Genomic DNA, 26,430 nt, shown 5'->3' with positions numbered 1-26,430 from the left:
AACTGACTGTATAAACCACCCCTTCTCGCACTGGAGGAGGCATTGGACTTTCTCCGAGATAACGCGGCCAGCTCTTAGGGCGTCCCGGAGAGGCCAGGGCAGGGGCTCAGGTGCGCCAAGAAGGCTGGGGGCGCGCGGCTCCGCGAGTTAAGGTTTTCTCTCTCTCTCAGCTCCCGGGGTTGAACTGGGAGCTTCAAGGACAGAAGCGCCGACACCTTCCCTGCTAAGACTCTGTCAAGGGTGCATGCCCGGGAGGTGTCTCCAGCCGCCACCGCCTCGGAGCTTCCCAGGACGCAGACCTTTCTCTTTGCGCACCTCCAGTCTTCCCGCCCGGGGCCGCGGATCGTCGGTCCCCGGCGCCCGGCTCTTGCCTCGGCTACCGGTCGGTGGGCTCCCCCCACCCAGGTCCCCCGGACCGCGGCTTTGTCGGGTGGGAGCCTGGCAGGGCGCGCAGCCCGCCTGGCCTCGCTTCTGGCTTCGAAGTGCAGCAGGCGCCTCCCGCCGCCTCCTCAGCGCCCGCGCTCCGCCGGCCTCCCCCACTTGCTGGCGCGAGCTGCGCTCCTCTCGCCTTCCTAACATAAAGCATGTCAGGCTCCGGGCGAAAGGACTTCGATGTGAAGCACATCCTTCGGCTCCGCTGGAAACTCTTCAGCCACCCGTCGCCGTCCCCTGGCGGTCCGGCGGGGGGCGGCTGCCTGCAACAGGACGGCAGCAGCGGCTTCGAGCACTGGGGGCCCAGCCAGAGCCGCCTGCTCAAAAGCCAGGAGAGGAGCAGTCTGGGCACTTTCTGGAAGAAGTCTTCCTCTTCGTCCTCCTCTTCCTCCTCCTCCCCATCCTCTTCTTCCTCTTCCTTCAACCCGCTGAATGGCACCCTGCTGCCAGTGGCCACGAGGCTGCAGCAAGGGGCGCCCGGGCAAGGCCTCCAGCAGCCGGCCAGGACACTGTTCTACGTGGAGTCCCTAGAGGAGGAGGTGGTGCCACGCATGGACTTACCTGGAGAACACGAGAAAGGGCTGATCTTGCAGGAGCTCAAAGTGGAGCCGGCCAACTCGAGCCAGGCAACAGGTGAAGGATGTGGACACAGGTACAGTAAATCCCTATAGGACATCCAGGCGTCTCCTAATTTTCACACGTTTCCCGATGTGCTCTTGTGGTTTCTAAGTCTAAAACTTTTCAGGTTGATAGGTTGGTTAAGCGAGGCCAGCCCCGTTTTTACTACCAAAGTAGTTTTCAATCACCAAGTTTTTAAAAGTTTGCTCATTAATTTCTTTTGGCTCATACATATTACTTTTCTTTTTGCCAGTTTTCAGTGGTAACCACAAAGTGAACATAAATGCCCTTATGTTGATCTTCAGGTGATATGGTCCTCATATTTCTGAGATTAAAGTATTCTGTCATTGAATTATATCATATTCCATTATCTGATGTGAAAAGAAATTGTGTTTAATACCATCAAAATGCATCTCTCATACTGACCCACCAACATAGCAAGTAATCTAGGAACCTTGAGGCTGGAATCTATGTCAGGAGCATGAGGTCCCTGGACAGCAACATAATTTCCTTTCTTTATCTCTCTCTTCATTAAATTCAGTGTAATTTTTCTCTATCCCAGTTTCTTTTTTGGTCCTACTTTGTGCTCACTTTTGTCTTCTTCAGAGTAAGTCTTAGATTTAAACTGTTGCCAAGCACCTTTGCATTTAGCTGACATGCTTTGTAGGCTCATTGTTGGGATTGTGTGTCCTTAGGCAGGCAGGTCAACATTTATTTCTAGTTTATTTCTACTATTGCAACACCTCGTGTAGGGTTTGGTTGCCTTCAAGATTTGCTGAATACCTTTCATATAGAGAATTTCTTATGGTTACAGTTTTAGAGAATCTACTCATTATTATTCTGCACTCTAGTACTACTAATTCTGTGTATAGTGGGAATAGGAAAAGATTTGCACTTAGATTCTTCTGCTACCAGAACACACATTGAAGGAGAAATACAGAAAAAACAGTAAAATGGTAAAGAATATGTTAGCATGTTTTAATTACCTCTCCTTAAATTGGAAACAATTACTTTTTTTAAAAGCTGATTAAGTATCAAAGTGTATATAAAACATAAATTAATATGTACAGATACTGTTTATGTTAACAAATGTGATATTAGAGACACAACAAAATTTTCCTTAAAATATTTCAACTGCTTATAAGGATTTAAATTTTAATCTTAAAAGACTGGAAAATAATCTAGCATAAATTTTAAGATATTTAATAAAATGTAAGAAATTGTTTTAATGAAGAAGTTTATTCTTCAATTTTCAAGTATGAGGAAGTTTTTACCCACATATATATATAAACTATAAACCCATGTATCACTAAATATGTAAACTTTTTAGCAAAAGTTATAATTTTGCATCCCATGCAGTTATTTGATTAATATACTCACTATTCCTAAAATTTTATGACTTTGTTTTTATTAAATGTGTTGGGTTTTATCATCTTTAATTGAGTAAATGTAAAGTTTTTTTCGACTTGCAAATATCATTCATAAACATTTAGCGATCATCTTATGTACTTAAAAGAAAATAAATTGGATAAAATGTTTACTAATTTTCTACTTTATTGAAACTGATTCTTTTTTTGTGGCTCAGTTCAGAAAAAAAAAGATCACCAGGTTTTGTTTCTTCAGATTTGTAGATCCTTCCAATCAGCTTGAAATATCTGACCTTCTGAGAATATTAGTAGTTGATAAAATGTTTATAAAATACTGTTTGCTTTATAACAAATACATTTTTAAAGTAAGTGAAACATATTTGGCATGAGTAATTTCTGAAGACTTCCATGTAAGTTGGAGAATTGGAAAATACTAATAGGGTACTGACTTAAGAAATTATAGTTAATATAACATTTTTGTAAAACTTATGACCCATGACTCAATTTGGGATAAGAAGACCATTCAGGTTTAACTTCAGGTTCCTCATTTTTAAAAATCTGGCTGTGTTTTCATTCACAAAGAGATATATGATTGCAATTCTGAATATAAGTGATGTTACATCCAAAAAAGCATCTTTTTTGAGATTTGTGTGTCCTCTGAGATCTTTCATGTAGAATATATTGAAAATCAGGTCCCGTTTTATTTTACATTTTTTATTAGTACTTAAATGCCTGAGATAATTCTGAATTTGTCATTAGACAAATCAGTTACACTGTATTTGGTGGATTTTGTGTGTTTCTAAAACTTTCATAGTGCATTTGTTACTATCTATCTATCTATATATGTGCGTGTGTGTGTGTGTATATATATATATATATATATACAATTTGTAGCAAGAATAAAGTTCATTGCTTGGGATAAGGCACAGCATTTTCAAAGTGAAATTCAGAATGAAAACTCTATTATACTAAAGAACTTTATATGAATAATCAGTAATGTGGATTTAGTTTTTTTTTTTTTTCTGTCATAACGCATTCAGAAAGCTGTATGGTATTTCTGATGATCAGAGAGTAAACAGGAAAAAAAAAGTCTGCACGATAATTGTGATTTCATGAATCACTATTTTATCACCAAATAATGATGTCTCATCTGATATTTAGCATTTTGTTTTATCAATTCTGACGTCTATGATAAATTAATCTTCATATATCAAACAGGGGTTTGCCCCTTTTTGGGTATTCATTCTTTCTCTGTATTCAGTGGGCCTCACGTTAGTCAGAGACATTGTTTTAGACAAGTATGAGTTGCTCAGTTGGTTTACTGGACGCATCTCAGTGGAAGGTTGCTCTTAATCTCTGGAAGATCCAATTATCATGGGCTGAAACGGAAAGGTAGTGAGTGGGAGGGTGGTAAGCATGATTTACTGCCCAAGTCTAGCATGTGTCTTATTCTACTCTACCAGCCATACATAAACAGATCTCAGGACTCTAGTACATTGGCCATAATATCATTAAGAATTCTAAGCTTTACAGTAATAAGCTGCTGACCTTTGCTATAATTCATTTTTCTACCTCCTGTTGGAAAATATAAAATGTCCTGTCTATTCAGGTCACTATCTATTTTTGTTGTGGGTACTTCTTCCAAAATCCCATATGTAGGAAACTAAGATTTCTATACAAAAAAAAAAAAAAAAAAAAAACAGTATTTTGGGTTTGTAGTGGTATGAGTGGAGGGAGAAATGTCAAGTTTTAACTGCTTGCTTTTTTCTGTTTTCTAAAGTTCTTCCTGAGCGCCGTCATCAGATTCCATGGTTTTAGTTACTACCTGTAAGCTGTACTTACGAATTTGTATCTTTAAGCCTAGATCTCTGGAGCTCTGGTCCCACATATATACCTTTCTATTTGACATCTCTGGTGAATAGCACAGAGTCAATTTATATACAATATATACAAAATTAAGATTATAATCGCTCTTCTCTTATGCATAATTTCCTTCTTCTCTATCTCAGAGCATAGCTTTCCTCACATTATATTGTACAAGCCAGAAATCTGGAATTGTATTTGCCAACGTTCTCTTTCTCATAATTTTCAATACTCTACTAAGCCCTGTCACTTTTACCTAGAAATTATCCCCTCTTTGTATTACTGTTTTACATCTCTATTGGTTACACCTAATTTAATCTATCATCTTTCAGCTGTATTTGTGTGTCATCTGCATCATCTCCACTCACTACGTTTCCTTTCTGCAGTATATTTTTTGCACTCATGCCATTGCAGATCCTAAAATGAAAATCTGAACCATTTTACTACATCTAATTCTCTCTGTGTTTTTCAGAGGATATCCACAAGTCTCTGTTTATAATCTAAAATATAGACCACTAGGTCCTGAATGAACTGTCCTTTGCTGTCTAGGCTCTTCATTTACCATCTTCCCTCTTCCCCTCTTACTTTCAGACTCATTTCCCTTCTCTGTACTTCCTCATTGCCTTGAACCTTACAAACTTGGTTCCTCTTGTATAGGTGGGCTGAACCCACCGTTTTCTGAGTTCTTTCCTATTGATGATTGAGATATCTTGGATATAAGCTGTGTAGTTTTCTGAAAGAATCATTTCTTGATTCTGCAGGCTACTCTCAAATTCTCTGTTTTACGTTCTTATAGTAAACGTTCTCTACTTTTTCTTCAAAATCTTATCAGAATGTGTAACACTATATTAATTTCTTCATTGGTTTTATCATTTGTCTCTAACTCTAATTGCACAGGGGCATGTCTGTTTAGCTAATCATTCTGGGCCTATCATAGGGCATGTTGTTATTCAATAAATATTGTTGAATGAAAAATTATTTTATCATAATCATAATGAATGACATTGATTAAGAACTTAGTATTTGTCAAATAGCATGTTGAATACTTATATTGTGTAAATTACTGTTCAAAACAGTCCAATGAGCCCGGTACAATTGTGTATCCCTCTTGCACAATGATTACATAAATGAGAAAATTGAGATTTAGAGACATCAATTAATTTGTCTAAGATCAGTCTTTTTAAGTAATAAAAATGGAATTATAATCCTTGCTGCCTAACTCCAGATGCCACATTAAGAATGCTGTGCCAACCCTTCTTTCCAAAGAAACAAAAGAACAAAGGGCAAGAAGTTTACCATGGTTATATAGGAGAAGTTCTCTTATCCTCTTGGTGGAAATTATGTTCCATAATTATATTGAAGATAGTTTTCTTAAGATGACAGCACTGGATACTGCTGGAGAACACCCGATTTGAGTTCAAATAGGACTTCTTTGCACTAGTTAAAAAGACATGCTTATTTCCTGAATTTTAGTTCATTCAGTGCATTTTGTTTTATGATTGAACTAAGATCTGTAGGAATAACCTGCATAGGGAAAAGGAATTTAATTTGGATTCTAAAAGAGCTTCACCATAAAAAAAATGTATTTCTAAAAATCAGCAGAATTAATACAGATAAATTTCAGAGAAAGAGAGAGCTTACAGGGTAAAATTCTCTTGAAGGTTAGGTGAGACCTGAACCAGTGGTTTGTTTAGAATGAAAAAAAGTTCTGCTTCAGTCAAAGGAAAACCAACTTTAAAAATGGTGAGGGACTGCTTCTTCAGTGAAATGGTTCCCCAACTATGCTTCTATGGAACATTAAAATTGAATAATATTCACTTTTCTCCACCCTTCCCTCCCCCATAAATTCAGAGTGAAAAAAAAAAGAGTATAATAGAGGGACTTTACTCAATTTCACATTTATTGTTGCTAATTTATCCTAGGCTTGGATGTCTTATTGTTACTTTTATTTAAACCTGAACTAGCATTAGATGATACCTTGTTGGAGAAAGCTTATTTTATTTATTTTAGGATGAATTTATCAACATTATATGATATTCTGAAAAGAAGGTCACAATTTCCCATCTTCTCTCTTCTGAGCAAGTTTGTTCCAGGTAAATGAAGATCATAAGGAAAAAGAAATAGAGCTACTGGATTGGATTTGAAGTCATCCAGAATCCTAGAGCTGTCTGAGGAAAAGATGTAAATATAAGATTGGTACAGGATGAAGTAAGAATTACAATTCTTAACTATAAAATGGAAAACGTAGTTAAGGGACAATATCTGGATTACCGTTTACACTTTTTAAATGAATAGTTTAGAAACTATATTATTAATTAGCCCCTTTGATTTAAAAACATTTAAAAAAACCTTCTAATCCAATACAAATGAACATTTAACTAAGATAGGGTATTATATTGATCATATATTTTTGTTTGTTTTTTCTGTTTGTAGATTAAAAACTTCTGACAATTACATGTCAGGAAAAATTTCATTGTTTTTATGGAGGGTTCTTATAGAGTTTACAGAACACTGCAGTATGCAGATAATTTTGGGTTAAAGTAAGTTTCTGGCTATGAAAATGTACAACATTTTAAAGAGTCTCAAAATACTGCCCAATATATCATTCTATTAGTTTTACTGTACCATCCGAAATAATTTTAGTTAATTCTGGGACAATTTTTTGAAACAAAAATGTACTGGAAGTTACATATTCATTTAGGCCAGGTACTAATTCATCTTTTTGCATTTGAGATAATGTTAGTCAAAACCATGAAGGAAACATCTAATGTGAATATAGATAAACCAAGCAGGTTCAATGAGGTATTTGAAGATCTTGTAAATCAAGGATATACAAAAGCCTATTTACACAAGTAGGGTTGATGTGCAATACCTTTGCTAATTTTTTCTGGTCAGAATCTAAAAACAAACCTAGCTAAATGCTTATGTTAGTTCAAGAGAGGCAAACTTAACCAGAGAGAGGCATGCTTTATGACTGCAAAACACTGAGAAAAAACTTCTTTAGTGATAAATCTATGAGGCAGATCATTTGAATTGAAGATTCTGTTTTGAAGATGGTGCCATTTGAAAATGATCTGAAGGTCCTCAATGATAGTAAAGCTTGGAACTAGTTTATGTTAATTCTAAATTCAGTGTTTCACACTCTACAGATAGTCTTAGCTCAATTTTTATAACTGATTATCATGGGAAAACTTTCAATTCAATTGTGTATAATACTTGATTGAAGCACTGTGTTCTGGTAGACTACCCTGGCACCTTTCTGTTAGCGATGTTGATAGCTCTTTGTTCGCATGAACTGGCATTTCCATATTGCCTAAAATATGATGAAACAACTTAAATCATGTGATCAGAAAATTGGCAGGGTATGTAGTGCAAGTGAATAGAATAGTGCAATTTTACAGTTTTCAGTAGGTACACATCAATGTTTGCTTTTGTAAACAGAAAATGTGTATGTTTTGTTTGTCCATTTCTTAAGTAGATTCTAATTATTCTCCAACATCTAAGAAATCTCTTCAATTCACTATCTTTAGAAAAAAAATAACTTTGGAGAGGAAATCTTATTTTTTAATGTATATTTTGAAATTTATGAATGCAAATGTCATCCTGACTTTGTATCTCTGAGGTTCAACTTTGAACTCTATTTTGTTTGAAAATAAATTTAGAGCATATTTTATCAGTTGTAATAAAATTTATATGTGATTCTTATTTCTTAGTTAATTTGAATTTGATATGTCAGCATGTAATTTCATTGGAGTTTATACAAATTAGAAACTAGACAGTTGTCACTTTCTGATCCATTGATGAGTTTTAAACTTTTATTTTCATAATTTTGTAATCAAATGGGCTGACTTTTTTTGGTATCATAAATACTTCATGATTCTGGTTTGCAGTGGTTTTGATTAGGTGAATAACTGTTAAAAACAATGTGAATATATCCATATTATTTGCCTAAGAAATAAGAATTTTGAAAAAACGGTTAAGGCAAAAAAAAAAAAAAAACCCAAAACTTTGGGGACAGAGCAGGGGGTATCTCAGAAAAATAATAAAATTAAAAGAGAAAAAAACAATATGTGAAACAATGTTTATTAAGATGCCTGCCAGACATCAGGTATGAGAGGAGAGTTCTTCTGGAGACACGGAACACCGATGAGGTGAGTCCTATCATTGCTCCAGCTCACCACCTTGAGAGACAGTCTAGGCAGTAATACAGAAAAAGGGGATCAGTAGGAATCCACCAGACATCCAGAGCTGAGGAAATGGAGCTGAAAATCCATGAAGGGTTCATGGGGCAGAATGCCAGAAAAGAGAGAGTTGCACAGAAAGAAAATTTGGGGACTTTGAGTGTTCAGCAAATCAGGGTTCAGCAGAATAATGATCAGTACATGTGTTTGAGAAAATGGCCCAAAGTTAGGGGAAAAACAATTTGATAAGATTAAAGGGAATAGTATCTGTTCCTACCAACTATAATGTGACTTGTGACTCAGGGAACTGGATAAAGTACTAAGAAGGGACCTGCTTCAGTAATGGAAAATAAGTAGCCTAAGATTATAGACTCCTGGGGTTTCACCAAACAAATCTCTGAAAGAAGTCACAAAATGATGAAATTGTTTCCAAGTTCCTTAATTGTGTCCTGGACAAAGCTCAAGAATAATTCACATATACAAAAATATCCAAACAAGATAAAATATACATTGTCTAGTTTCTAATCAAAGATTACCAGACATGCAAAGATGTCTAAAAATTTGAGCCATAATAAGGAGCAGAATTCAGAAAGTATTAAAATACTATTAATCATTATATTCCATATATTCAAAGTTAAATACAAAAATGGTAGATATTAAAAATACCTAAATCAAACTTCTAGATGAAAGTTAAACTTCAAACTACAATGTGTGAGGTGACACATTCACTGGGTGAAATTAATTATAGCATAGCAATTTCAGAAAAAATAAAATAGTGAACTTGAAAATGAGCAATAAAGCTGTCCAAAATGAAAACCAGAGTGTATTTCGAAAACTATAAAAGAATATCAGTGAGCTCACTGATAATTTTAAGAGGTCTAATATGTATCTAGTTGAAACTCCCAAAGAAGAGTAAAGAATAGAAGGAGATAGAAAAAGTATTTAAAGATATAATGGCTGAAATTTTCTAAATGGAAATGAAATGATCCACCCAGATTCACAAATCTCAATGAATTTTAAGCACAAGAAACATGAAGGAAGCTACCCTGAGGCACATAATAAGAAAATTACTCAAAATCACTGATAAACAGAAAACATTAAAGCAATCATGGAAAAAGATAGAATATATATAGAGAGATAAAGATAAGGATGATGGGATAATTTTCATCAGAATCCATGTGAGTGAGAAGAGAGTGGAGCAGTATTTTTTACAGTTCTTCAAGAAAAAAGAACACTTTCAGATGTAGTGTATCCACTATAATATATTTTTTAATTCAGATGAAGTAAAGATTTTTTTTTTCAAATATGAAGAAGCTGAAACAATTCTTCAGCAACAGACATACTACACAAAAAGTGTTAAAGGAAGTCCTTCAGGCACAAGGAAAATGACAGCAATTGTAAATACAGATAGGCACAAACGAGTGAAGAGCATCAAAAATGGTAACTACATAGATAAGGAAATACAATTTTCCCTTCTCATTTACATCTATGTAAAGTATAATTGACAGTTTTTTTAACATGTTTTTTAACATATGTGTAATTTAAATGTGTGACAACAGTGGTATCAAGAGTAAGGGGATAAATCGAAGCCTAGTATTATAATATTTTATACTAAATGTGATGTGGTGTAGTATGAGAAAGTCGCTTAAGAAGTATATCACAAATTTTAAAGCAGTCATGAATATAATAAAACAAAAAAGTAGCTAGCAATCCAACAAAGAAGATCAAATGTGATCCCCAAAATTATTCAATTAAATAAAAAAAAATAAAAAAGAAAGAAAGAGGAATTGAGAACAAAGAGAATATGGGACAAGCAGAGCACAAATATAACAATAATTCTCTGAAACCTGTCCATGTAAATAATACACTAGAAGTAATTGGTTCAAATACCTACAATGAAAATGTAGAAATAACCAGATTGGATAAAAGCAAGACCCAAGTATATGATGCTTACAAGACATGTGCTTTAAATATAAACACACAAATAGGTTAAAAATTTAAAAATGGAAACAGTGTACTGTGCTAACACTAATTTAAAAAAGGTAGAGTGACTAATATCAAATAATATTTCAGATCAAACCAATATCACTACAAATAAAGAAGATCATTTCATAATAAAAAGGGATCAATTTACAAAGAGAACATACCACTCCTAAGTGTTTATGCACCTAATTGTAAAGTTTCTAAATATATCATAGTGAATTTGGGTTTATTCAAAGATGCATGGTTGTTTTAACATTTGAAATATATCAGTGTAATTAACCAGGTTAACAAATTTAAAAAGACAAAGCATCTCAATATATTCAGAAAAAAATGTGAAAAATCCAACATCCATTCTTGATCAAATTATCAAACTAGGAAAAAGAAACAAATTCCTCAATCACTAGAGGGAATCTATGAAAAGCCTATCTCTGAAATCATAATTATGAAACATTAAATTTGTCTCCTCTGAGATCAGGAAGACAATGAAGATGTCTTCTGTCACCACTTGCATTCAGCACTATACTGAAGATGCTAGTGAGTGCCAAAAGAAAATAAAAGATAACCACATCAAAAAGGAAAATAGAAAAGTGTTTCATTTGCAGACAAAATTATCATGTATGTAAAAAGGAAGAATCTGAGTTTATTTGTGGACATGATAGGCAGGGGGAAATTTGCAGGAATCTACAAAAATATATAGTTTAACAATATAAAAATCAATTATATTTATATATGCTATCAATGAACAATTGGAAATTGAAATAAAAACAATATCTTTCATAATAATATAAATAAAATAAGTAATACTTAGAAATGAATATGATAAAAGGTGCAAAAAACTCGTATATTGATAACAAAATCATGCTTAGAGAGATTACAGAAACAGATAATGGAGAGATATTATGTTCATGAAAGATTTATTGTCAGTTCTTTATAAATTGATGTATACATTGAATACTTCCCCCATGAAAATTTCTGCTTGCTTTTTTTTCTTAGAAATTGACATTCTAAAATTAATTTGGAAATTAAAATAACCTAGAATAAGCAAAACAAACATGAAAATAATAAACAAATTGAGGACTAACATTAACTGATTTGTAAGCTTGTTATGAAGCTTTATTAGTCAAGACAGCACGGTATCAGTGTCAAAATATAAAAATTGACTTTTTTAGAATAGATAAAATAAATTTGATAATGCCATGTAATGAAATACTATTCAGTCACAGGGAATAAAAAAACAAACTACTATTTATGCATGCAATACTCTGATTGAATTAAAGCATACTATGTTGAGCCAAAGCTCAACATGTGGTGTATTTTTCATTAATATTTATTTATTATAAATCAATAAATATATCCATTATATTTATTATTCATACTTTGAATAGAATTTTCATTCTAACTTGGTTTGAATGCTATATTAAAGTCATAAAATCTCTTGAGTTTGATATATTCTCTTAAGAGCCACACTTTGTGACATTTGCCTTGTAGAACGTGATGCTGAAATACTCGCATTGAGTCTTTTGCTGCCTTCTTCTTTGCAATAGATGAGAAAGAAGAGAAGGCTGAACAATTTTGTAGTAAGAGTCTCTGAACAGAAAGCTCAGAAGGCTCTACAGTGTGACCACATGGGACTTTTATCTTTAGAAAGCCAATAATAGGGATGCAGTGGAGAGCAAAATACTGCCTATGAGCTTTAGCTTAATATCAGGAAAAGGGATGCGCTATGCTGTCCTATTCCCTGACTCCACTTAAAATCACCACAGCCCCCCCCCAAAAGAGTTAACTTTCCACTGTATCTCATTGTCCTAACAGATATAAAATATTTACATGTAATTTTTCTACCTAACAGCTTTTGAACAGCTTGTGGTTTTTAAGTTAGAAGACATCAAAAATACTTTTTCATTTATGAAATTGAATCTGCATTGTTATGGAGCCTTTCAAAGAAAACAATTTAAAATTTTTTCTGAATGTAAATTTTCTTTCTCTATTCCCAGTATTGATTCACGTTCTTAAAATCTTGACTACAGTTGAAGATACACCTATATCTACACTTATCCTGTGTTCCCTCACATTATTTTATTTGTTTCATACCAAATTTCCCTCTTAGTATGCTCAGCATTCTACTCATATCCATCAATGAACTCCAGAAAAATCTTTGATCTTTATAATACCACAAACCGAAAATATGTATTATCTATAAACATCTGTAATTCGATTTTTCAAGCGTGCACTTCTTTAGGTTAATAATATTGTCTCCTTTATTCTAATATATATGCACCTACAGTTACATGTTAAAGTAGAAAGAAAAATGGATTAGGCTTTAAGAAAAACTAAGTTTTACAGTAAATTCTGCTTTTACAGGAAAAGGTCATCATTAAGTTGAATAAATTGCCCATTATCTCATTATCTTATTTTCTCATTGAAATAATGGGAGAGGCTCTAAAATGCATCATCTCTAAAGTCTTCCAGCCCTGGCAAGGAAAGAAAATGCAATGGAATTTTCCCTATAGTTGGCTCAGCTTGACACTTAGCACATCTGCATGCACTTTGTATCATGGCTTTGTATCCAAAGGCTGCACTTTGGATACTTTCTACAAATTTTAATCTCTATCTGAACACTTAAGTTTTGTCCTAAGTCAAATATACCCCCGGCAAAAACTGATTTTTTTTTTCACTAAAAGAAGACTATTTTGAACTAGTTACTCTTCCCAGACAATGAATAAGCCTTCTAAAGTACAAAGGGGTAAATAAACCAATCTTTTTTTCTACGAAGTAAAATTTTATTAATAGTAATAAAATAGATAAGTAATTATAGAAATTTAATTTGTACAATACTAAAGGTATACATTGAGGCATTCTTAAAGGTATAAAAGGAAAAGGACTTCCTCTAAGGGGTGTAATAATTTCAGACCAGCACTGGTATATATAGTTCTAACAAAAAGAAAATGCCAATTGAAGCAGGACACTTGGCTGAAATTTTATGTAAAATAGCTGAGCCGGGGGACCACAGTCAGGGGACAAGGAGCCTTTTAGATGATATTAAAGACTTTCAATTTTACTTAGAGTACCTGGGAATCAATTAATCTGGCTGATGAGCTTCAAATATAGAAAATCTTTCTGGTATAGTGTGGAAGATAGACGTGAGAAGAAAAGAGTGAAACTGAACTTAGAGAGACCTCTTAAAAGTCTGAGATAGCAGTCCTGCTGATGAATTATTACCGAGACAGAGGGATAGAAGGAAAGAAAGAATTTGGAAAATAAGAATGCCGGGACTCCCAATCAACTGAAGGTTTACTTGTAAAGTAGGAGGAGAGATAAGCTGGTTTTTACAATTCTGGATGAGCAACTGTATGGTTGTAGTTCTCCAAAATAGGCAATTGAGGGGAAGAAAATAATTTTAGTTTTGAACAATCTGATTCTGCTAAGTAGCTGACATATATTTTAAGTGGTTTTTGTAAGGCCTTAGGGAATAATTGTAGTGTGGTGAATGAAATAAATAAAAAATTAGCTAATTTTAGTAAGAGAATATATTGGAAATAAGATTTCACCTGAGGAAGGAACCTGAGTAGTGTCCACCTGAAATATGTGCCTATGAGAACGAATTTGAAAACTTGGGATGAAGATGTGAAAGGAACTGGAACCGGGGGGTAAGTTGTTTGATGAGTCATCTAGAGAAATTTGAAGCTGCCGGATTATAGGTTGATTTGAGGAGTCTCAAAACCTTGGTTATATAAATGGCAATCGGAGGTAAATTATTGCAAGGCAAACAAGTGACCTAAGTCCTCAAAAATTAAAGGACTTCTTTTCCTGAGGATGAGAGGCTGACAGTGTCGATGTATCTCTAGAGTACTAGATGCTTCCAGACACTGTCTCCACTTGAATATCAATAACTTACCCAAGAGAGGGATATAAGGGAAGCACTGTCATGAATTGAGCACTTTTGAAAGGGAAATTAAGTTTCAAATTGAGAATTTCAGGAAAGCATCTCAGTTAAAAGCTCAAGGATTTATGTTTGTATGAGGTAATGAGAGAATAAATAGTGAGGCATTTTGTATAATGGCCAAAGGTCATAAGGATTAGGAGCACGCATGAGATTAATTAGGTATAGGTCAATAATAAAAATTAGTAGGAACAGTACTTCAGGTACACTCATAGAGGCTGTGCATATCTCAGCTGGAAGATTTTCATGGGTTAGTCTGTAAGGATGGGTTATGTGACTTCGAATGGGTTTAGATCAGCTTTATAATCTGGGTGCAGGAGTGCAAAATGAAAATGCAATGCCTCCTGTTAAAAAAGTTAAGAGTTTACATACTTTGAGTGTAGAGCAGAAAACCAAGCCTGAGGTGCTTGTGACTGAGCCATCTGCGCCTGCACAGGTCACACACCTGTGAAGCTGGCATAGGGTGATAGGCTTGCGACTATCGTTATGATTTGTATATATGAAGATGGCAAATTCGGTAAAGAGACCTGCTTAACGCAACACTAGGAATAAGGCGCATGTTGAATTAACAAACATGTAAAATCACTTCTAGCTGAAATAACTTCGTCTTTAAACAGTGTCACTAAATTAAAGTTTATGAATGGCCTTTGTTTTAGTTTGTCAGGGATGCTGTTCTAGTTTGCTAGCTGCCGAATGCAATATACCAAAAACGGAATGGCTTTTAAAAAGGGGAATTTAATGAGTTACTAGTTTACAGTTCTAAGGCCGATAAAATGTCCCAATTAAAACAAGTCTATAGAAATGTCCAATCAAAGGCATCCAGGGAAAGATACCTTGGTTCAAGAAGGCCGATGAAGTTCAGGTTTTCTCTCTCATCTGGAAAGGCACATGGCGAACACGGCATAGGACTTCTCTCTTGGCTGGAAGGGCACATGGCAAATATGGCATCATCTGCTAGCTTTCTCTTCTGGCTTCCAGTTTCATGAAGCTCCCCGGGAGGCGTTTTCCTTCTTCATCTCCAAAGGTTGCTGGTTGGTGGAACTCTCTGCTTCGTAGTGTTGCTCTCTCTGAATCTCTCATTCTCCAAAATGTTTCCTCTTTTATAGGACTTCAGAAACTAATCAAGACTCACCCAAATGGGTGGAGACATGTCATCCCGTGATCCAGTTTAACAACCATTCTTGACTAAATCACATCATCCAGGGAGATGATCTCATTACAGCTTCAAACATACAGTATTGAATAGAGATTATTCTACCTTTATGAAATGATATGTTGATTAAAACATGGCTTTTCTAGGAGGCATATTTCCTTTCAGACCAGCACAGATGCTATAACAAATAGCTTCACCCAGACTGATTGGCTTAAAGAACAGGAATTTATTTTCTCACAGCTTGGTAGGCTTGAAGTCCAAAATCACGGTATTGGTAAGAGCATGCTATTTCTGAAGTCTGCAGCATTCTGTACAATCTATAACTCAGTCTCTGACTCTGTCACATAGCCATCCCTTTCCTTCAGTCTGTCTCCTTTTACTACTCTATCCAAACTTCCTGTCGTAAGGATTGCAGTGATACTGCATTAAGGGCCACCCTAATTCATTCTGGCTTTATCTTAAAAGCCTATTCAAAGATCTTATTTGCAAATTAGTTCACATCCACAGGAGCAGTAGTCATGACATGAAGATGTCTTTCTGGATGATATGACTCAATTTCATATGAACCTCACGTAATTATGAATCTCAGAAATACTTACTCATTAATATGCTTTCCAATTCATTAATCTAAGTGGTATATTACTGCCCCAAAGACTGCAGTGCATCTTAAATGTCCAACATATTATTTCACTTGAAGAAAAGACTATTGAAACCATGAGGCAAGCATTAAAAGCACAAGCCTTGGGGAACTTGAAATAAGGAAGTAATGGTGAGATCTTCATAGTGTAATAAACCTAAATGATAAGCTATGAGTATACTATGAAAACTAAGGTATGCAGATGATGGTAAGTGAATTAACAGTGGAGTCTTCTAGTCAACTGCTACCCTAGTCAAGCTAAAGCTCACTAACAATAATCATGATTAGATTACACATTGCAAATTGTTGAATAGTCTGATCTGAAACCAAACTTTATATAACTTCATGGCTTTTGTGATTTGATGTGCTGAGTACCATATGGGCAAGTCCTCATTTGAGAAACAGATTCTTCGAAGAGGCGCTTTCATCCATTTTATAAATCCTGAGTGTTAAGTGCTGATGACAGTTTCAGATCTTGTTCCCAATTCTGATATCTTATAGTCTTATAAATCGATGATCTTCTCAGTCATTTGAGAATATTTATAAATCAATGAAAAAGCATGTATTTGCTTTTTTTCCTGATTTAACACTAGTTTTGTTGTTAACCAAAATCAGTGTTATTAAGGTTTCTTTAAAAAACTTTTAAGGGCGGGCCGCGGTGGCTCAGCGGGCAAAGTGTTTGCCTGCTATGCCGGAGGACCTCGGTTTGATTCCCGGCCCCAGCCCATGTAACAAAAAACGGAAAAACAAAATACAATAAAACAAGAAAGTGTTTAAAGATGTTTCCCTTTCTTCCTTCCTTCCTTCCTTCTCTCTGTCTTTCCTTTAAAAAAAAAAAAAAAACTTTTAAATCTTGAAATTTGCCCTGCTGAGGTAGCACAAAGAAATCTCAATCATCTATATTGAAATATATTAACTAAAGCAGAAGTTAGGTAAAATGATTTCTTTCCTTGATTACTTATATTTGGACACAAGTCCAGAGATATCATAAGACTTGCTTGAGAGTAAAAATATTACCTTGCATTACTGGTTTAATTTTTTATAAAACACTGGAAGTATGTTTTGTGATGAGTGCTATAAAAATGATTTTTGAGCTTTTCAAAAATTATGCTACATAAATCTAGCTTCTGAGTAGTGTACATATCTTCAGGAAAAAAGTATGTTGTCAGCTCTACTTCCAAATATTGTTCAGTAGTTCAAAGCATGACTATAATTTTCTATATTGAGATCCAGTATATTAATACAAATTATTCCTAATTCTATTATTCTGAGTAAGGAATATATGCAGAGTGTTATATTTCACTCAGCTTTATACAATTTTATACTATGTTGGATAATTGCATAAGTCCAGAAGCCCAGCCAAACAGAAGTATACCAAAGTGAGCCGAAGCGTGACATCTTATACAGAAGGCTGTCAAAGAGTATATTCTTTCCCTCTGACTAATCAATGATTGTCAAGTCTCAGGAGGCATCCTTCTTATCATTTCTATTGACTACAATTATCTTTTATTTTGAAGTTAAATATAACTCTCCTTTTAAAATATTTCATTATACTTAATAGGCAGATACATTTAATTGCATATATAAATACAAATTGACAATTCTGAGCATTCTTTTCTCAAGTAGAAGAACTCTGACAGTTAAAATTTAGAAGGGGGTGCACTGGTGGTTAAGTAGTAGAATGCTTGTCTTCCATGTGGGAGACCCAGGTTCGATTTCTGGATCATGCACCCCTCCCCCCCAAAAAAAGGTTAGATAGAAGATCGTTGCATTTAATATTACAACTGCCCAATTTCTTAAAATAACAATTAGGAAATCCTTCCAAATTTCAGAGCTCCATATTGTTGATATTCAATGTTCAATTGAGGAAAGTCCAGCAACACTTTGCATTGTACGTCCAACAAAAGAATCTGAATGAGTACACAGGAATAATAATGATGCTTCTTGACCTTTAAAAGGAGAATCATAAAATCATTTTAAAGGATTTAAATTAGTAACTGAATACAGAGAGTGAAAATGTATTTTTTTTTTACTTGTGAATACAATGCAAATGTCAATTCAATAAGCATTCTAAATGTTAGATAACGGATAAAATCATTTTAATGATGGTATAGTAAAATAATTTTCTGAGAGCATCCAAAAATAATAATAGGGCTTTGCCTTATTCTGTATTATAATTTTTGCAAAGTTATGTAATAAAACAGCATTGTCTGGGTAATTCTTAGATAAATAGATTGTGAATCAGAATAAAGAGCCCAGAAATAAAGGATATACACATGGAAATGATAAAGGGGCATTTCCATAAAATAATAATAATGTTTTATTTAATAAATGGAACTGCCATTGTTGGCTTCTCATATGGAAGAAACAATGTTAGACCCTCTGCTCAAAACATATACCAGATTAAATCATTAGATGGAATGAAGCCAATTTTTATTGAATTATTAGAGGTAATTAAGAAAACAAATTGATAAATTAAAACATTAAAATTAAAAATATTTGTATGAATTAAAATCATTTGTCATTTGACTTGAAAAAATTGGAGCATATATGATGGAAAGAGTAATATCTCTCAAATAGTAAATACTTCTAAATTAGAAATCATGTCATGATATTCAAGTCTTTAATCATTAGGGGAATGGCCTAAACTTATATAGATACAATAGTCAATGTTAGAAAAAAAATCAGGAATATTTCACTACTGGTGGGAACATAAATTGCTGAAATTTTGGGGGGAAAGCAACAGGACAGTTATCTATTGGAATTAGAAAACAAGGGTCTTTTAATTCAGAAGTGCAAAATTTGGGAATATATCTTACAGAAAGTAAAGCACTAGAAGTTAAGGGACAACCTTGATTTCACATCAATAGGAGAATAACAATAAATCATTTTATATCCATTGTCTAAAAATGTGACTGCATTTTCACATGTGTAGAATGGCTAGGAATGCAGTAGTGTTCAATACATAAAGCAACCTATGAAATAATGCATGTAGTATGACCACATTATGCTAAAAATTACAACAATAGTTCTCCACATACATGTTTATATGTGCAATTGCCTTTGTAAGATCTAAGAGAATAGTGTGGAGGTAAAAAGTCATGTTTTTTTTTCTGTATTTATTTGAAAGTTATAAGATTGGTTCTTTTTTCTTGAATTGTTAGATTGAACATATGCTGCTATTATTTTTTTAGTTAATAAATGAAGGAAAATTACAAAAAAAGTTAATACTGACTTTAATTATAATGTTAAAAAGTTGAGTAGATGCCTGAAGAGGGTGTTCAGAAAAGGTCAATAGAGCCATCTAGTGGTTATTTATTCACATTGAAGCTACATGGTCCCTTGAAAAAATGTGAGGATGCTCAAGCAGTTAAAATTACATAAATAGCAAATAGATAGTAACTTCAAAATGCTGTAAGATAGTAACAAATTCTGTATGAAATCTTTTTTCTTCCATTACTTATCTTCAATTTTCATAACACTGAGTAAATAAAAGATTCTATTTCTTTCACTGAGTAAATAAAAGATTCTATTTCTTTGTGATAATTAAAGGTACATCTCTGGAAGGTAGTTTAGTCAATTGAATATGCTGAATTACCAATTCTAACAGAGAACTGTTAGAAGGTAAAATTTAAATCAGTATTTAATCTCCAACTTTTCAAATATTACCAAAATTCCTTAACTTTTTTAATAACAAAATTGAAATACAATCTCTACTTTATAAAATGCAGTAATTTCAATTACATACTATTTTACATAAGTACAATGTTTAAGTATAATATTAAAAGGGTATTACTTATATTTCAAATTATAAATGCAATGTGCTATTTTAACACAACTACATATTTAAATGTTGCCGGCCAATTTTACAGACTATATTATCAAAAGTAAAAACTGTATGCTACTTTAATAGCATTTCCAAGTTTGTGTCTCCATGAATTACCTGAGATTGCCAAGTCCTATTTATCCACCTCATATGCATGTTTATTGAGAAAACTGTGGCAGAATATCTGACAGCAATTGGAGACATTGACACATTAAACCATAGCAGTTGAGCTAGCAGCATTGTAGTGAGAGCCATAGTACCAGCATTGATGAAACTAGATTGAAAGTGCTTGGAGCATGTCATTTTCCCTATTAGGTAGAAATCTGGCTGGACTTCAACATTGTCATCTGTAATTTGCTACAGAATTTTATATAGGATTGTGTTAGCAAAGTGTGTAATCTTTGCAAATTATCACTTAACTAATAACCTGAGAGTTTTCTCTGCAAGATCCATCAGCTATTTTTCAAAGAAACAAACAAAAAAACACTAGACCCTCTTTAATTCTCTTTACCTCTCTCACAGTAACAGATTTTGCAGTACAATATGAGAACAACTGCTGAGAATTTCTAAATAAGCAACGTGTTTGTTACTTTAGGTCTACCTATGTCTTTCGAAGTCACCTTGCCCTGAAGCTAGCAGTTTTGACTAGAGTATTCTCATTTAGTTAATTGTTACTGAAGTACTCGGAATTACATTATGTTCTTATTCAGATTAGATAATGTGGCAACTGATTCTACTCTTAGTCTTCCTTCAAAAGAAACTCTGAACTGAAAATCCACTGCTAACCGTAGCCCACTCTTACCTGAAATGTGAAGTCAAATTATAATATGCAGAGTACAGGACTTTTCCTAAGCTTTTCAGTTTTGTTGTTAGTGATGCTTGTTTTTTGTTTTTTTTTTTTATTTTAAATCTGTTCTTGTCACAGTAAATACTTTTCAGGACTCCCACATTTGGAAGAATTTTTCTCACTAAGTAGAAATCCTTGCCAGTTCCTAAAATGGAGGTGTTCCAAAAGGTGTATTGAATTTTCTCCAAAGGATAGCAGTGAAAAGTTCTAAGATCCCTTAATGTGTATTAATCACAATAGAATTGAATCACTGCACTGGAAATGTCTTTAAAGTTCTAAGCTTGGCAACTGTTGAAAATGTTTAAAAAGTGATCAGAGCGTGGGGCCACGGTGACTCAGCAGGCTGAATTCTTGCCTGCCATGCCGGAGACCCGGGTTCTATTCCCGGTGCCTGCCCATGTAAAAATAAATAAATAAATAAGTGATCAGACTTCAACTAAAGATATGAATGAAGCTGAGCTGGATAGGACTAAGGTAAATCAGAATATAGGTAAAGGATGATATCTTTTATAATTTAAAACTTCAACTTCTGTGTGACACCAAAGGAAGAGATGCTTATTGGGTACAAAATTTATATTTTTGGCAGCACAATATCTAATTTAACTTATATGGTCAGTGTATTCAAATGCCATAATTACATGGAATCGTGAGTAGGATATGAGATCTTGTTGGTTTGTACAAGGTCAGAGTGTACATATCAGAGTAGTATGGGCAGAGAATAAAAAAGTATTTGCAGAGTCCCCTGGAAGGACTGTGGAGAAAAGAGGAAATATTAAATTTCCCTACCTGGGGAATTCCTGATATTCTGGCAAACACTGAGCCCTCAATCTTGGGGCTTGCCCCTATGAAATTTATTCCTGAAAAGGAGAAACTCAACCTAGTTATAATCATACCTAGGAGTCACCCCCAGAGAACCTTTGTTTGTTTTGTTTTTAGTCATGTTTATCCGGATCATTTTCCACACAGGATTATTTACACTTTTTAGGGTACAGCTCTGTGAGTTTTGAAAATGCCTGCTATCAACCACTATACAATCAGGACATAGGAGACTTCCATCACCCCCCAAATTCCCTTGTACCTCTTAGTAGCCAACTTCTTCCTGGCAACCACTCAACTTTTTGCTTCTGTAGTTTTGTCTTTACGGAATGCCATATAAATGGAATCACACAATATGCAGCCTTTTGAATCCAGCTTTTTTCATTAGCATAATTGCATTGGCGATCCATCCTTGTGGTTGTGTGTATCAACAGTTTGTTCCTTGTTACCACTGAGTAATATTCCATTGTATGGAGGTGACACAATTTGTTTATCCATTCATAAGTAGAAGGGTATTTGGGTGATTTCCCTTTTGGCAATTATGAATAAAGCCACTATAAACATTTGCCAACAGGTTTGGGTAAGTGTAGTTTTCATTTCCCTTGGGTAAATACGTAAGATTGGGATTGCTGAGTGGTATGTTAAATGTATGTTAACTTTATGAGAGACAGTCCAACTGTTTTCCAAAGTGCCTGTACTGTTTTCAGTTCTCATTGGTAATTCATGAAAACTCAAGGTGCTCCACATCCTTTCTGGCACCTGGCATTGTTATCGTGTTCTTGTGGTTAAAAAAATTAAAATTTCAGCCATTCTAAAAAGCTGTGTAGTGATACCTCTTTATGAGGCAGGTTAGATAGGGTAGAGGGTAGGGGAAGTGACCCTAAGACCCATAACACAAAGTTCCTTTTGGCATGCACACTGTCTCCACACATCTAGCCCTCAACTCAGGTCAGTGCCTGAAAAGAACCAAGAGAAGTGCAGCTCACAATCCCTTATTAGCATAGCCAGAGCGGAAGGACCACCACCCTCCACCCCCACCAAGTCCTTTTAATGCAAGGATCCGGCTTCAGACTGCTTCTACTCCTTTGGAGAATGCCTGTGCTCATCTTTGAGTGTGTATCTTAGCTGCACATTAGCATTTAAATTTGAGCTGTACACACTGACTGGTCTTTGGATTGTTTGTCTGCACACATTTTCTAGTCCTCAAATTCTTTCCTGAGACTGAGTCAAGTACCCTTGGTTGAGATCTTGATTTCTCCCAAAACTCCTGGAGCTGTATGGCTTCAGCTATGCTTTAATATGCATTTCCCTAATGAGAATGCTGAACATCTTTTCATTTGCTTATTATTTGCCATCCAGCCATCTTCTTTTGTGAAGTATCTTCAAACTTTTTGTCTATTTTTTACTGTGTTGTTTTATTGAGATTTGAGAGTTCTTTAAATATTCTGAATATGAGTCTTTTATATATTTTGCAAATATTTTCTCTTAGACTGTGACTTATCTTTTCATTTTCTTAAAGTGCCTTTTGAAGAGAAGTTGTAAATTTCATCCTATTTATCAATTAAAAAAAAGTATCTAACCCAAGGTCACAAAACTTTCCCCCTAAGTATTCTTCTAGAAATGCTATCATTTTAGTTTTTACATTTAGGTTTGCAAACCATTTTTGATTAATTTTTAAGTTCTATTTGTAGTGCAAAATATGGGTAAAGTTTCATTTATTTGCATCTGAATTCCCAGTTGTTCCACAAACTAATTGAAAATCTCATCCTTTCCCATTAAGTGCTTTGTCACCTATGTCACTAACAGAGTCCACGTGGGTCGACTTCGGAACCCTCTTCATGCTTCATCCACGTAGGAATCTGTCACTTCACCACTGCTGCCCCTGACGTGGCCGGGGTACCCCAGGGTCACCTGTCTCCCCCATCAAGGTAGCGGGGCTGAAGAGTCTACCAGGTGGGCCCTGGCTGACTGCGGCCATGTGTTGGGTGCTGTCCTCCATCCCACCATCCAGGCCCGGTCCCCACCATCAAGGAGGATGTGAACATGCTGGCTTCAGCCACACCTGAAAGAGGGAGGCCTGGGTTGCCATGACAACCGCCCCTACTGCGAGTGGGGGTTGTGGACTGATTTCCAGACTCTCGTGAAGTCCGAGTTGTGCCAGCCTGGAATCTGGGTTGAGCCCTCCTTTGCCACCTGGCTGCTGGTGTTGGATGACCCACCATTTTATACCTGAGAAGGCCAGAGAACCTCTTTTGTTGCTCATATGTGACCTTTCTCTCTCTAAACCAACTGTGTAGGTGAACTGCTTGCCCTCCCCTCTATGTGGGACATGACTCCCAGGGATGTAAATCTCCCTGGCAATGTGGGACAGGACAGGGATGAGCTGGGACCTGGCATCATGGGATTGAGAAAGCCTTCTTGACCAAAGTGGGGAAGATAGAAATGAGACAAAATTTCAGTGGCTGGACAAAATTTATAGGAGGGCATAAAGTGTAAAAAAATTGGTTAGATTGCAGTACTAGTGGTCAATGGTAGGGAGATGGAAGGAGTATGGAATATATGAGTTTTTCTTTTTTTTCTTTTTATTTCTTTTTCTGGAGTGACGCAAATGTTCTAAAAATGATCATGGTGATGAATACACAATTATGTGATGATATCGTGAGCCATGGATTGTATACTTTGGATGGACAGTATGGTGTGTGGAGATTTCTTAATAGAAATAGATTTTAAAATTTCTAGCTCAGGAATTCTAGGATAATATGATTCCTCAATAGCATTCCGGCATTGGAATCAGTGATTCATTTTACTTACCATTAGGAACAAAACCTAATGTGGCTCCAAACTGCCACTGGATTCTTCTGTTACCTATGGAATCCAGTCCGTACTCTTCCTGTTCTTCTTAAGAATTACAGACTGAGATTATTGATCTTTTCAATCTTTCTTTTGCTGTTCACTTTTGCTATAAGATTTCCCCCATCCTGAGCTACAATAAAAGGTAGTAAGTTGTGTTGTGATTTCTCTCCATCAAGCTTGTCTTTGAAACAATCACAAATTAGAACTCTATTTTTCAGTGATTAGCGTAACTGCAAAAAATAAAAAGAGAAGTGACATGCTATAAAAAGAAATGTTAAAAGTGTCAAGACCTCACAAAAAAACTAATTATTGAAAATGTTCCTGACAGATCCAGCTCCATGGGTGTGCAGTGCTCACGGGGTCACAGTGCCTTGTGCTTATAATGGTCTTACATTTGGTTTGATGCTTTACTTTATTGAAATTCTTAATAATATTTGGACAAGGAGCCCTGCATTTTTGTTTTGCACTTGGTCCCTCGATTATGTAGTCAGTTCCTGAAAATCGCGAGAATATAAGTAGAACGAGTCCTTCTCTTTCCTATGCCATTAACTTTCATTAACATCATTAACTTTCCTCTAGAGAACTCTACCGACCACTGTAACACCTTTTATTCTAAAATTCATGCACCCAGCCCTCTTGAAGTACCCAAGTCGCACAACTTTCCCGAATTTCAATTAGGTCCTGTGTTGAACAGACCAATGTATGAAACCATTCTCATTATTTTGAATATTAATTAGACTTTCAATCATTTATCAGGCTTCATTCATCAGTGCTGTGTCACAGTAGCTGTGAAAAAGGAGATGGCCAGGACTGGAGGCTGACAATGAGGCTACTTTTAGCAGCAGTGTGGACTGGGTAGAGGAGATGATTATTATGATTTATTGGACTCCATCCTTGCTGTCTTCTCTTGTCATTACTTTGGTTAGCTCAGTATTAAGGTGAGCTGAAAGAGGGATAATCTTTACTTTAGGGCAGGATGAATGAACAAGCAAGTAGACAGGCAAGAAAAAGATTGGCAATGATAGATTTGCAATGGCAACAGCAGAGGAAGGAGTGATGGGGAACAAAAGGATGGCCCAGGGTCACTTGGCCATCCAGGGATGCCATCATTGAGTTGACATCTAAAGATGGCAATTCTGTAACTTTCTCCCAAATAAGGCAAAGTAGACCCAGATTAGAATGACTGTACCTGATTTAGTTGGGGAGCTGCTGTATGAGGTCTTATAACTTAATTCTAGACCTTTATAGATTGTTTTATAACCAACTACCACAAATTCAGTGGCTTAAAGCAATACTCATTTTTTACCTCACAGTTTGCATGAGTCAAGATTAGGGGCACATTTTAGCTGGGTCATCAGCTTGGAATATTACAAGACTGAAATCAAGGTGCCAATGAGGCTATGTTCTCATCTGAGGGAGCTAAAGTAAAAAGAATCAGAGCAGACTCCCTTGCAGGCTCACTCAGTTGTTGTCAGAATCCATTTCCTTCTGGCCATATGACTGAGGACTCTCAACTTTTTACTGGCTGTTAGGTGGAGATTACACTCACCTCTTAGGGTTTTGCTTGCAGTTCCTATCACATGGCCCTCTCCAAGGGCAGCTCACTGCATGGTTACCTGCTTCTCCAAAATAGGAAGGAAAATTTCCTTCTACAGTGTGCTAAGAAAGAGCATCATATTGCATAACCTAATCAACATCGTTGACATCTTCTATACCCTAGAAAGGAGTTTCAGATTCCACTCGCACACAAGGGGATGGGAATATACAAAGGCATGGATGTTGGAGGTTTACCTTAGGGTGTGTCCTCCACACAAATCTACTTATAACTCTTTTGCAAAATATATTAGACTTAATATTGCCAATAACTGGTGGCCTTTACACATTTTTTAGTAGATGCACACTAAAAATTGAGTG

The 26,430-nt window shown here is 35.4% G+C and overlaps 1 protein-coding gene across 1 annotated transcript in view; it reads left to right on the top strand.

Annotated features, from left to right (window-relative positions):
- The first annotated feature begins 561 nt into the window (after positions 1 to 561).
- The window catches only part of KLHL1 (kelch like family member 1), a 462,919-nt gene continuing 437,050 nt past the window's right edge, over positions 562 to 26,430 (top strand). Inside the window, exon 1 of the mRNA XM_077155842.1 lies at positions 562 to 1,084. Within this exon, the coding sequence (XP_077011957.1) occupies positions 585 to 1,084 (500 nt within the window). The 5' untranslated portion in view covers positions 562 to 584. The remainder of the gene's footprint in view (positions 1,085 to 26,430) is intronic.

The sequence above is a fragment of the Tamandua tetradactyla genome, chromosome 4 (assembly GCF_023851605.1).
Source record: "Tamandua tetradactyla isolate mTamTet1 chromosome 4, mTamTet1.pri, whole genome shotgun sequence".
Lineage (NCBI taxonomy): Eukaryota > Metazoa > Chordata > Mammalia > Pilosa > Myrmecophagidae > Tamandua > Tamandua tetradactyla.
Note: the sequence above shows the minus strand (reverse complement) of the source record. Positions and strands in the feature narration are given on the sequence as shown.